We start from the raw sequence: 13758 nt of genomic DNA, 5'->3' as shown, positions 1-13758 counted from the left end.
ACTAAGTAACATGAATTAGTGAGTTTAATAAATTCTTTTGATCCTGTGGTAATTTTCTTGAGCGAAACTTGGTTACAATCCCCTTTTCATTTTCGTATGACAGGTTTTACATAAAATATTCTGGAATATCACAAGCTCTCATTTGTACTTTAAGCACCTTGAAGGCTTTAGACAATCCCGAACATACCAATAATTGGTACATTAAAAATTTACGCAAATTAAGCTATGACTTGTTAAAGTATTATTCGCATGGCTTCCGGGCCATTCTGGCATACACGGTAATGTCACAGCGGATATCCTAGCTAAAGAGGCTGCCCAGGGTTCTGGATTGGATTACTATATCGCAGTTTCACACACAGACTTATGGGACCACTGTCGTCACTTCATCCACGATCAGTGGTGTGCAGTATGGCGCCGAACTTCCCCGTTGAAAGGTAAGCACTTATTCACACTTCTGCCTGATATTCCTAATAAACTGTGTTTCGCTTTTGGTAACTACACTCGGCGTCATATTACTACAATTATACGGCTTCGCTTAAATCATGTGTGTACGCCTGCTCATCTCTATCGCCTTAATCTTATCGAAAGTAACTTATGTCCATGCGGTCGGGCAGTAGGTACTGTCAACCATATTTTTTTTTTTTCAGTGTCAGACATATGAACATCACCGTCGAGAATTCATAGCTAAGCTTCTTCATGTGGGTTACTAACTGCCGTTAAATGCTTCGTGTTTAGTGTTTCAACCGTCTTTTCGCGTGGTAGACTTAATCCTTAAATTTTTAGTTACCTGTAACATCCAATAGTAACCTTTTCCTTCCCTATAGGTATGAACTTTTGCATCCTAACCCTTATATGTGGTCCGGTCTGGTTTGTTCGTAGTAAGACGTCGTGGCAGACCACACAGACGTGAAGCGTTAGAACCCTGTGTCCCAGTGTTTTTGTGTTGTCCTCGATAGATTAGCCTCCATATTCTTGGTATTTTCCTCAGTTTCATTATTCCCGGCTGTCATTAGCTTCATTACATAGCTAACCCTACTATCTTGTAGTGTACTATTTTCTTCTAATGTTGGTACCTCTCCTAGACATTAATTATCCCGCACACCAGTGACTGGACGTAGCGTCCTACGACGATGTCCAAAAACTCACCAAGAAGAAGAAGAAGAAGAGTACATCCTTTTCTGTCCCTTCCCTACCCATTGGTTCTTGCATGGCATGGAATAACAGTGTGAGTCTGTGAGAAGGAACTTCTTGTGGAGTAGTTATAGGTTAGAGGGGACTGATTTTTTAAAACATACAATTCGCCCTTGGGTGCAAAGTGCCGCATGTGGTAACAGATCGTTAGTCCTTATCGAGTACGAACATTCGTCTGATACGTGACGTGCCTTTCAGTCGTCATGGCAGGTAAGTGGAGGCATATTTTCGGTGTTTTGTTCAATAAATACATGTTTATTTAGGTAACTCTTCTGTTATGATTGTTAAATATAGATGTGCCTTGTTTTTTATAGACTGTCAGTTGAATTAGTTGCGAGTATGTTTGTTTGTTGAATAACCTCTAAGAATGACTTACAATTTTCTATACTTTTTCAGGGACTAATCCGTATGCAGGCTACTTGAAGAAATTGTCGGTTGACGGAATAGACCACAAATACTATGATCTGCCGGCTCTGAATTCGAATTACCGTAAGTTTTCTGACGAGATTTAAAAAAAAGCATGTTGTGCAACCCCGAGTGTTGATGTAGGTTACTCTTTCTGTACCGCTTCAGGGAACTGCCTAGGGGCCAAATGATCGGAGGGAGTTTTCTACTTCAAAATAAGACTTCATGTAATTGTTTTCTGTGGTTGTCATAGTTTTTTTTCTTTTTTTAAACTGCAAAATTATTTACTTAGTGCACAGACTTCTTTTAACCTGATAGTCCTCCTTGCTAGACATGATTTTTCGGAGAATGTGGTAATGTGTTCCCCTTCAACAGATTTGTGGAAGAGTAATGAGGTTGAGAAGATATTATTATGCACCCATTTACAAGTACTGGTAATTTATCAGTAAATTTCAGGACGGGCTACGTCTCTCGATATTGTGGTTTTTCACTCTTACATGTGTAGTTCTTCTAGGGACGTTCATGAAAAAACACACTATTTAAAAGATGCACGAAACCCACAGTTTTGAAGGTACGGCAATGAAATTTTGTACCATGCTTTACACGAAATTAACACATTTTCTATTTCTCCCTATATATATATATATATATATGTTAACTTTTTTATCTTAATTTTTTCAAAAAAATATCTACCTTTTCCTAAAAAATTAGCCAATAGATTTCTACAAAATTTTCTATGTTTAATCTCTTTGCATATAGTAAGCTTCTCTCATGAGGTATTTTGAATGTATCAAATAGGAGAATTTTTATCATTTTTTATTTATAACTTCGTAAATATGGTATAAAATTCATGCAAAATTCCAAGCACTTTGTCCCATCTCTCAGCTTACAGTCAGAATTTCAAAATTTTTTTTGCTAGTTGCTTTACGTCGCACCGACACAGATAGGTCTTATGGCGACGGTGGGACAGGAAATGGCTATGAGTGGGAAGGAAGCGGCCGTGGCCTTAATTAAGGTACAACCCCAGCATTTGCCTGGTGTGAAAATGGGAAACCACGGAAAACCATTTTCAGGGCTGCCGATAGTGGGGTTCGAACCTACTATCTCCCGAATACTGGACACTGGCTGCAATTAAGTGACTGCAGCTATCGAGCTCGGTAATTTAAAAATTTACTCTTGTGACAACATTTATTATGTTTTGTAAATAAATGTACAAAATTTCATAATTTTACCTTCATAGAATTTGAGGAAAAGGTGCATAAACTTTTTAAAACATAATTTTCAGGAAATGCAATTTAAAGTTGAACCTACTGTTGTTTCTTTTATCACCTCTTCAGAAGGCCCCGAATTTGTACTCAGGGTCCTCATTCCCTTCAATTCTTCTCTTCTGGTTTCTTGTTTTGTGCCTTCTGTGCTTTACCAGGTCTTCAGCTGACTTTTCAGTTGCAGAGAGTCACTCTAAATCTTATTATCGCCGTGCGGTTAAAAGTGTGCAGCTGAGCTCGCATCTGGGATATAGTGGGTTCGAACCCCACTGTTGGCAGCCCCGAAGATGGTTTTCCGTGGTTTCCCGTTTTCACACCAGGCAAATGCCGGGGCTGAACCTTAATTAAGGCCACGGCTGCTTCCTTCCTATTCCTAGGCCTTTCATGTTCCATCATCGCCATAAGACCTATCTGTTTCAGTGCGACGTAAACCAAATGGCAAAAAAAGAAAAATCTTTCTTTCCTCAAGATGTATTGAGTGAAAATTCTTACCTTAAAGCCCATTCTCCCCACTGTCGGCAGTCCTTAAGCTGGTTTTCCATGGTTTCCCATTTTCACACCAGGCAAATGCTGGGGCTGTACCTTAATTAAGGCCACGGGCACTTCCATCTCCTAGGCCATTCCTATCCCACCATCGCCATAAGACCTAGCTGTGTATTAGTTCAGTCCATGGGCGACCATATTTGTAATGTTAGAAATAAGTGGATTTAGTGAAATCTTACTTGGAGAGCGTCTCAGAGGAGAGATGTGTTCATTGCGATGTCCAGGAACCCACCATTCCGTCCCTAGAAGCACATTTACTTTTATAACCTAATTAAGATTATTACACACCATTTTCATTTCTGAAGTAGCTACTCGTTTTCCTATTGGTCGATGTAAAGTGGTGCGTGATTTCCTTCCTGTCAAGAATGTTGATCATAATCCATTACCAACCGCAGCACAATAAGAGCGCAAGTATAACATTTCGAAACTAGGGGCCTATGGCCTCTTCACGGCTTCTAACCGTCCAGAGCAATCATCTTGTCTAGATCCTATCCTAACCGTATACGAAATTAGGGGCCCAAGGCCGCTTCGCGGCTTCTAAACGCCCAGACCAATGGTCTTGTCCACGGCAAGAATCCTAACCCTCCAGACCGTCGTATTGTCCAGATCCTATCTTAATCCTAACTGTCTGCACGGCAAGAACGGGGAACAATCGAAGCATAATTTCTAAGTACAGAGGTTGGCAGCACTGAGCGCTGCTGCAGAACATCCTTTCCGAGAAGGCCAGAAGCGAGTAAACAAACGACAGTCCTTATGCGTCTGTGTGAATGGGGTCCACGGGCTGAACTAAGGATCCTCTCTGTGTTGGTGCGACGTAAAGCCACTAGCAGAAAAAGCCCATTCTCTATAATACCTTCATCCTCTCTACGTTTCCACCATTAAATAAAAGAACTGCATCATAAGTTGCAATTCTGACAACTGTAGCAGATGAAGATGTGATTTTAGGGCATTGTTTTCATGTGAGTGAATTTAGAGACTCGTTTAGATTCTGGGTTTTGCCAAGAACACACTTTTTGAGAAGTTCAGGATCGGCCAGAAACCTGTAAGTGGGCTTGACAACATCTAGGATACATTTTGGAAGACTCTCCTTGTGAATGTAGGGGTTACTATCCCTCTGAGCCTGTAGATATTTACACCGGCTAATGTGGCACAGATTATGAATGGGTTGTTCGTCTGTTGACGCCGTGTGAAAATAAGTAGCCCATGCTGTTCTTACTTCGGACCTAACCTCATTGCTGGCGTCTCACATCTTGCGTTCACTAACTTTGCAAACACTGTTTATCCAGACTTCTATACATTCTTTGTAACCATGGCATTATTGAATAATGAAAAAATCAAACACTTGCGTAAATCTCCGTCAATAGCACAAGGCAAAGCAAGACTTTATTCCTTCTTCATAAACAAAGCATCCGGTTTGGTATTGTTTCTAAGATACGGAACACAGTCACAGATGATCCATAAAACCAAAGAGTATGTATCACAGCCTTCTAGATGTATCCCGTGCAAGTTTGCTGAAAGTAATCCACGGAATCGATCTTCACCGAGCTAGTATTGAAGTGTTGCTTCAGAACACATTTAATATACATTTAATTATTATTTTTCAGGCACTTCCGATGCGATTCCATCCTTGAAGCTTTGGGAAAATATTGTTAGTGTGTTCTACTATTAAATAAAAAATAAATTCAGTATCCAGTATTCGGGAGATAGTAGGTTCGAACCCCACTGTCGGCAGTCCTGAAAATGGTTTTCCGTGGTTTCCCATTTTCACACCAGGCAAATGCTGGGGCTGTACCTTAATTAGGGCCACGGCCGGTTCCTTCCCACTCCTAGCCCTTTCCTGTCCCATCGTCGCCATAAGACCTATCTGTGTCGGTGCGACGTAAACAACTAGCAAAAAAAAATTGAAAATTGACATTTTCGGCCCATTTCATGAATGTCCCCTCTTAACTTCTTAAACCCTCCTCTGCATCATCCAGCCATCTTTCTGTTTAGGTCTTCCATTCCATCTTGTGCCACCTAGATTTCCTTTGTAGATTCTCTTGACAGACCAATAGAGTGACATTCCCTCTATATGTTGCATCTACCTTAATCTGTTGCTTTTTATCTCAGATACAATATTTTGTGAAGAGGGCAGAAAAGAATACAGGCAATTAAAGACTGGAGTGGATAAAAAGTGCATGGTAGCTAAGGAAGAATGGCTGAAGAAGTGCCAGGATGTCTAAGGTTGTGTGGTCCTAGGAAAAGTAAATGCTGCTTGCAGGAAAATCAAGGAACCTTTGGTGAAGGGAAATCTAGGTGCATGAATATTAAGAGCACAGATGGAAAGTCATTTCTAGGGAAAGAAGACAAAGCAGAAAGATGGCGGGAACATATCCAATAGTTGTATCAGTGTAAAGATGAAAATTATTTGGTTGTGGAACAAGAAGAGGTTTTTAATGCTGATGAAGTGGGAGACCCAGTTTTGTGGTCAGAATTTAACAGAGCAGTGAGAGACCTAAATAGGAACAAGGCACCTGGAATTGATGATATTCCCTCTGAATTACTGACTGCCTTAGAAGAAACCTGCATGACAAGGTTTTCCCATTTAGTGTATAAGATGTGTGAGACAGGAGAAGTGCCATCCGATTTCGGCAGAATGTTGTTATACCAATTCCCAAGAAAGCCGGTGCTGACAAGTGTGAAAACTACCACACCATTAGTTTAGTATCTCATGCCTGCAAAATTTTAACGCTTATTATTTACAGAAGAATGGAAAGACAAGTTGAAGCTGAGTTGAGTGAAGATCAGTTTGGCTTCAGAAGATATATAGGAACACATGAAGCAATCCTGACTTTACATCTGATCTTAGAGGATCGAACGAAGAAGGACAAGCCCATGTACATGGCATTCGTATATCTAGAAAAGGCATTCAATAATGTTGATTGGTCCAAGCTATTTAAGATTCTGAAGGTGATTGGAATCAGATACCGAGAACGAAGAATTATCTACAATATGTATAAAAATCAGTTTGAAGTGATAAGAATCGAGGGCTTTGAAAAAGCAGCAGCAATCCAGAAAGGAGTGAGGCAAGGCTGCATTTTGTCCCCCCTCGTTTTCAATCTTTGCTTAGAACAGGCAGTAAAGGAAATCAGAGGAATTTGGAAATGGAATCATAATCCAAGGAGAGGAAATCAAAACCTTGAGAATTGCCGATGATATTGTTATTTTATCCGAGACTGCAGAAGATCTCGAGAAGTTGCTGAATGGTATGGATGAAATCTTCGGTAAGGAGTACAAGTTAAAAATAAGTAAGTCCAAAACAAAAGTAATGGATTGCAGTCGAACAAAGGCAAGTGATACAGGAAATATTGAATTAGGAAATGAAGTCTTAAAGGAAGTAGATGAATATTGTTACTTGGGTAGTAAAATAACAAACAGTGGCAGAAATAAGGACATAAAATGCAGACTAGCACAAGCAAGGAAGAGCTTTCTTAAGAAAAAAAATTTGCTGACTTCAAACATTGATATAGGAATTAGAAAGATGTTTCTGAAGACTTGCGTATGGAGCGTGGCACTGTATGGAAGTGTAACATGGAAGATAACTAGCTCAGAAAGAAAGAGAATAGAAGCTCTTGAAATGTGGTGTTAAAGAAGAATGCTGAAGGTGAGATGGATAGATCGAATCACGAATGAAGACATACTGAATTGAATCGGTGAGAGGAGATCGATTTGGTTAAATTTGACAAGAAGAAGAGATAGAATGATAAGACATCTTAAGACACCCAGGACTTGTTCAGTTGGTTTTTGAAGGAAGTGTAGGCAGTAGGAACTGTAGGGGTAGACCAAGGTATGGATATGACAAGCAGAATTGAGCAGATGTAGAAATGAAAAGGTTAGCACAGGATAGGGTGGCATGGAGGGTTGCATCAAAGCAGTCTATGGACTGATGACTGAAACAACACAGCAATATTTTGATGCCCATTGAGTTCTTCCAATTCTGATTTTCCTTATTTTCCACACTTTTCCTTCATTCAGTGGACCAAATATCTTTTTCAGTATTGTTCTCTTCCATCTGTTCACATCTTTTACAGTCATTGTCCATGTTTCAGTAGCATTAGTTAACACTGTTCGATAAACTGTCAGCGTCAATCTTTTACTACGGCTGTGTGATCTGAGCACTTTGGCAAAGCTAAGTAAGCCTTATTGCCTACAGCAGTCCTAGCTGTTATTTCCTCTTTCATGTCATGACCTTTTGTCACCAGCACTCCTAAATATTTGAACTTTTCACACCTTACATAGTTGATCCCAGTTAACTTTGAGTTTATCATCCATAATTGTGGTCCTAGATGAGAACAAATACTCCTATGTCCCTACTTCTCCTGCCTCCTATTCTAAACTGTCGAGTCCTTCCTCTATGTCTTTCAGTCTTTGAGAAAGTATGTTGACATCAGTAGCATACGCTAGAAAGTTACATGGTTAAACAATGTACTGCCTGGGCTACTGACCTCCACCTCTCTCATCATACGCTGCAGAACCATGTTGTAGAGCAGGGAGGATAACGCGTCCCCTTGCTGCAGATCTTCAGTCAATCAATACTGATCTGCATTTAGGGCAGTCGCCCAGGTGACAGATTCCCTATCTGTTGCTTTCTTAGCCTTTTCCTAAATGATTTCAAAGAAATTGGAAATTTATTGAACATCTCCCTTGGCAAGTTATTCCTATCCCTAACTCCCCTTCCTATAAATGAATATTTGCCCTAGTTTGTCCTCTTGAATTCCAACTTTATCTTCATATTGTGAGCTCTCCTACTTTTATAAACGCCACTCAAACTTATTCGTCTACTAATGTCATTCCACGCCATCTCTCCACTGACAGCTTGGAACATACCACTTAGTCGAGCAGCTCTTCTTCTTTCTCTCAATTCTTCCCAACCTAAACATTGCAACATTTTTGTAACGCTACTCTTTTGTCGGAAATCACCCAGAACAAATCGAGCTGCTTTTCTTTGGATTTTTTCCAATTCTTGAATCAGGTAATCCTGGTGAGGGTCCCATACACTGGAACCATACTCTAGTTGGGGTCTTACCAGAGACTTATATGCACTCTCCTTTACATCCTTACTACAACCCCTAAACACCCTCATAACCATGTGCAGAGATCTGTACCCTTTATTTACAATCCCATTTATGTGATTACCCCAATGAAGATCTTTCCTTATATTAACACCTAGGTACTTACAATGATCCCCAAAAGGAACTTTCACCCCATCAACGCAGTAATTAAAACTGAGAGGACTTTTCCTATTTGTGAAACTCACAACCTGACTTTTAACCCCGTTTATCAACATACCATTGCCTGCTGTCCATCTCACAACATTTTCGAGGTCACGTTGCAGTTGCTCACAATCTTGTAACTTATTTATCACTCTATAGAGAATAACATCATCCGCAAAAAGCCTTACCTCTGATTCCACTCCTTTACTCATATCATTTATATATATAAGAAAACATAAAGGTCTGATAATACTGCCTTGAGGAATTCCCCTCTTAACTATTACAGTATCAGATAAAGCTTCACCTACTCTAATTCTCTGAGATCTATTTTCTAGAAATATAGCAACCCATTCTGTCACTCTTTTGTCTAGTCCAATTGCACTCATTTTTGCCAGTAGTCTCCCATGATCCACCCTATCAAATACTTTAGACAGGTCAATCGTGATACAGTCCATTTGACCTCCAGAATCCAAGATATCTGCTATATCTTGCTGGAATCGTACATGTTGAGCTTCAGTGGAATAACCTTTCCTAAAACCGAATTGCCTTCTACCAAACCAGTTATTAATTTCACAAACATCTCTAATATAATTAGAAAGAATGCCTTCCCAAAGCTTACATACAATGCATGTCAAACTTACTGGCCTGTAATTTTCAGCTTTGTGTCTATCACCCTTTCCTTTATACACAGGGCCCAGCACAAATCTCGTATGGAGTGACCAGGATTTGATCGATGGAACCCAGTGGTGGGAGACAGGCGCACTGCCGCTTGAGCCGTAGAGGCTCTCCTCTTCCTATAAATTTAATTTTGCCCTAATTTGCCCTCTTGAATAACAGTGTTATCCTCAGTCCATTAATAATTCCTAGGATGCCCTCCCTGTAACCTCTCTTAAGGTACCTATAAATATCCTTCAGTTTTTTTCTTTCCTAAAATTCATATGACTGCCAATTATGATAGTTGTCATATTTACCGCGCTGAGTGGCACAGACGGTTGAGGCCCTGGTCTTCTGACCCCTGCTTGGCAGATTCGATCCTGGCTCAGTCCGTTGGTATTTGAAGGTGCTCAAATACGTCAGCCTCGTTTCTGTAGATTTAGTGGCACATAAAAGAACTCCTACAGGACAAAATTCCGGCACCTCGGCATCCCCCAAAACTGTAAAATAGTAGTTAGTGGGACATAAAGAAAGTATCATTATTATTATGTTGCCATATTATTCTTAGCTGACTTTTTCGCTAAATTCTGTTTTCTTAGCAAGTTCCTTTAATCTCTCTTTACTTCCACAACCATTCTACCTCGTCTAGTGAGGAGGAGATGCACATGGAGCATGAATCTCCATCTTCGGATGGGGATGTGAGTGTAGGTTAGGTTAGGTAGCATTACACTGCTCCTATCCTAAACCTCAGAAGTCCACACTTACAATATGGCACTGTTACAGTGGAATTCTAATGGTTATGATAGGCATCTTGCTGAGCTGCGCCAGCTCATTAGCAAGTATTCAGCAAATATAGTCTGTATGCAGGAAACAAATTTTAGACCAGGTCATTATACGGTCTTGAGAAATTTTCAACTATACTCGACAAAACGACATTATGCTCACGGGCTTCCGGTGGCGTTGGCATTTTTGTACGTTCCGATACCTACAGCGAAGAGGTTCCATTAAGAACCCCGCTTGGAGCTGTAGCAGTTCGCGTTCCGCTGCCTGTCATAGCAACCGTGTGTAATGTTTATTTTCCAAGAGGCCAGCCTCTTAACATAGATGATGTCACTGACCTTATAGATCAGCTTCCACCTCCCACTTATTGGGAGATTTTAACGCCCATCACCCCATATGGGACTCTGAGACGCCTTGCCCCCGGGGAAGAGAGCTGGAAACATTAGTAACAGAGCTGAATTTATGTATTTTGAACACCGGTGAACCTACTCACTTTAGTGTACGTTAGGGCACATATTCTTGTATAGACGTAAGTCTATGCAGCCGCACAATGGTCCCGTTATCCGGTGGAATGCACACAACGATCTTTGTGACAGTGACCATTTTCCGATCATTCTTACTCTGATGAACCAAAAATCCGTCGAGGCCCCACCTCGATGGATTTTTAAACATGCTGATTGGCCAAAGTACACATCGCTAGCTGTCTTTAACGACGATATCAGGCGGACTGTTGGCGAGGAAATAACTTACATCACCCAAGTTATTCTTGCTGCTGCTGAGGAGTCCATTCTGTTCTTCTCGGGGACTCCTCGCCGAAAACTCGTTCCTTGGTGGAACGAAGAAATAGCAGCAGCTATCAAAGAACGCAGTCACGCACACAAACATTACCGTAGACAGCCTACTGCGGCCAACGTGGTAACATTTAAGAAACTCCGCACTACGGCGCGAGTTCTTATTCGCCAAAGTGGGAGAGATGTGTCGTATATGACGTCGCATACTCCATCATCTCAAGTGAGGACTAAGCTTCGACGGATTTTGGGTCTCCAAGGATCATCTCCTGTACCGGGAATTTCCATTGCAGGCAGTGTCACCACTGACCCTCTCACGATTGCTAACCATCTAGCTAGTCATTTCGCGGATGTATCTGGCTCCGGGAATTATCGTGATTTCCTCGCTCTGAAGCGGGAGGCAGAATGTCATCACTCAAGCTTCAGAGGACTACAACATGCCCTTTACGGAGTGGGAACTCCGCAGCGTCTTAGTGCTTTGCAAGGACACGTCTCCTGGACCGGACAACATCCAGAACCAGATGTTGAAACACCTTAGTGATGATAGTCTATTATATCTCCTTCGTGTGTTCAACCGAATCTGGATAGAGGGTGATTTTCCATCTCATTGGCGAGAGGGCATAGTCATTCCAGTCCTTAAGCCTGGCAAAGATCCTAAGTATGCAGGAAGTTACAGACCGATTTGTCTTACAAACTGCTTGTGTAAGCTATTTGAGAGGATGGTAAATCGCCGACTCTTGTGGTGTCTGGAGAAACAAGTACTCTTGTCCGAGTACCAGTGTGGTTTTCGAGCCGCTCTCTCGACCACTGACCACTTGGTACGCCTGGAGAGCTCTATCCAGGATGTGTGTCTCCGCAAACAGCATTTGGTAGCTGTTTTCTTTGACCTAGAAAAGGCCTATGACACACATGGCGATATGGTATCCTTTCAGTCCTGCATCAATGGAGATTCCAAGGTCACTTGCCGGTATTTATTGCGAATTTTTTGTCCCTCCGTCTATTCTGTGTCCGAGTAGGGAGGACATATTCGCAATAGCACGTTCAAGAAAATGGAGTCCCACAGGGATCGGTTTTTAGTGTCATTCTGTTCGCGATTGCCGTAAATGGTATTGTCGCTGCTGCTGGTTCAGCAGTAATACCATCGCTATATGCGGATGATTTTGCTCTGCACTATAGCTCGCGCAGTATGGCAGTCGCAGAGCGACAATTACAGCAAGCTATTAGGAGGGTGGAGCAGTGGACTTTAGAACATGGCTTTCGGTTTTCTACCGCAAGACTCTGTTGTCCACTTTTGTCGTCAACGTACTCTTCACCCCCATCCTGAACTTTCTCTAGGAAATGTCGCTCTTCCCGTGGTTGACACTTACCGATTTCTTGGACTCCTTTTTGACAGTAAATTATCGTGGGAGCCATACATGCGGGAGCTAAAAGTGCAATGCACCAAGAGGCTTAATCTCTTGAAGTTTCTTAGCAGCACTAATTGGGGAGCTGACCGTGCGGTGCTCCTACGATTTTACAGAGCACACATTTTATCCAGGTTAGACTACGGCATTGCAGCATATGGCTAAGCAAGACCAAGCATCCACCACAGTGGGATTAGGTTGGCGACGGGAGCTTTCCGTACTAGCCCAGTTGCCATCATGCTCGCTGAGTCTGGTGTGCCGCCTTTACACCTGAGGCTCCAGCAAATGCTTTTTTTGTATGCTACAAATTTGCGTCAGATGCCACTTCATCCAAGCTATCCTTGCGTGTCAAACAATGGCAACTGTTTGCTGTACGCTGCTTGTCCTCGAGCAACGCAGCCAGTTGGAATACGCTTGGATAGCAGTTACAGATTGTTTCACGAACCTTCGGTTCCTTGCCTTGTCAGACAACCAAGTGGGGTACGTCCGTGGGTAGTATGGCGACCTGAAATAATCGTGGACCTGCACACTGGCTCAAAGAAAAACGCGGACCCTTCGATTTATTGGAGGCTCTTCCTGTCCGTTGTTGGCCGATATCCAGGTTCAGTCGTCATCTACACGGATGGTTCAAGGACAGAAACGAAGGTGGGCTGTGCATTCGTTGTTGACAATGATAGGTTTCTTTTTGCTCTCCCGGAAACCTGTAGTGTGTACACAGCAAAGCTCTATGCTATCCGTGAAGCTCTGCGGTACGCACTGTCCAATGAGCGCCGACACTTTCTTCTGTGTAGTGACTCCTTGAGTTCGCTCCAGTCTATTGATACTTTTTTCCCTTGGCACCCTCTGGTGCAGCGGGTCCAGGACCTGCTGGCCAGGTGTTCGGATGCCAGCACCAGAATCACGTTTATGTGGCTCCCAAGCCACATGGGTGTAGAGGGAAATGAATTAGCAGATCAGGCTGCCAAGGAGGCAGTTACACTGTACCCCATTGCCTTTCAAGGTTCCAGCAAGTGATATTCGCACTCAGCTGAGACATCTGGTTATGTCCCATTGGGAGATGGAGTGGCAGGCCACACCACTTCCCATAAGCTGAGAGCGATCAAAGGAACAACGAAGGTTCTTCGCGGAGGGAAGCAGTGGTATTATGTCGTCTTCGGATCGGCCATGGTATCCTGACTCACTCGCATCTTTTGAAAGGAGAACCCCCTCCGGTGTGTACCTGCGGCGATCATCTTACCGTGGTACACATCCTTACGGAGTGCATGGACCTGGTCGATCTTCACCGGAGTGTTAACCTCCCGAGTACAATCTCCCTTATCTTGCGAGATGACGAGCAGTCAGCAGACCTCGTCATCCGCTTTGTGAGGGATAGTGGTCTGTTTTATCGTGTGTAATTATGTCCTTTGTCCTAGTGTATTTGTGTCAATTGTGCTTTTATCCCATTGACTTCATTTTAGTTTGTGTTGCGTATTTTAAT

At 42.3% G+C, this 13758-nt stretch overlaps 1 protein-coding gene across 1 annotated transcript in view; it reads left to right on the top strand.

Annotated features, from left to right (window-relative positions):
- The first annotated feature begins 1238 nt into the window (after positions 1–1238).
- Positions 1239–13758, top strand: part of LOC136863926 (cytoplasmic aconitate hydratase) — a 781251-nt gene continuing 768731 nt past the window's right edge. Inside the window, exons 1-2 of the mRNA XM_067140355.2 lie at positions 1239–1401; positions 1588–1680. Of these exons, the coding sequence (XP_066996456.1) occupies positions 1395–1401; positions 1588–1680 (100 nt within the window). The 5' untranslated portion in view covers positions 1239–1394. The remainder of the gene's footprint in view (positions 1402–1587; positions 1681–13758) is intronic.

Source organism: Anabrus simplex, chromosome 2 (assembly GCF_040414725.1).
Source record: "Anabrus simplex isolate iqAnaSimp1 chromosome 2, ASM4041472v1, whole genome shotgun sequence".
NCBI classification, from domain to species: Eukaryota; Metazoa; Arthropoda; class Insecta; order Orthoptera; family Tettigoniidae; genus Anabrus; species Anabrus simplex.
This window is presented reverse-complemented; position numbering and strand designations above follow the sequence as displayed.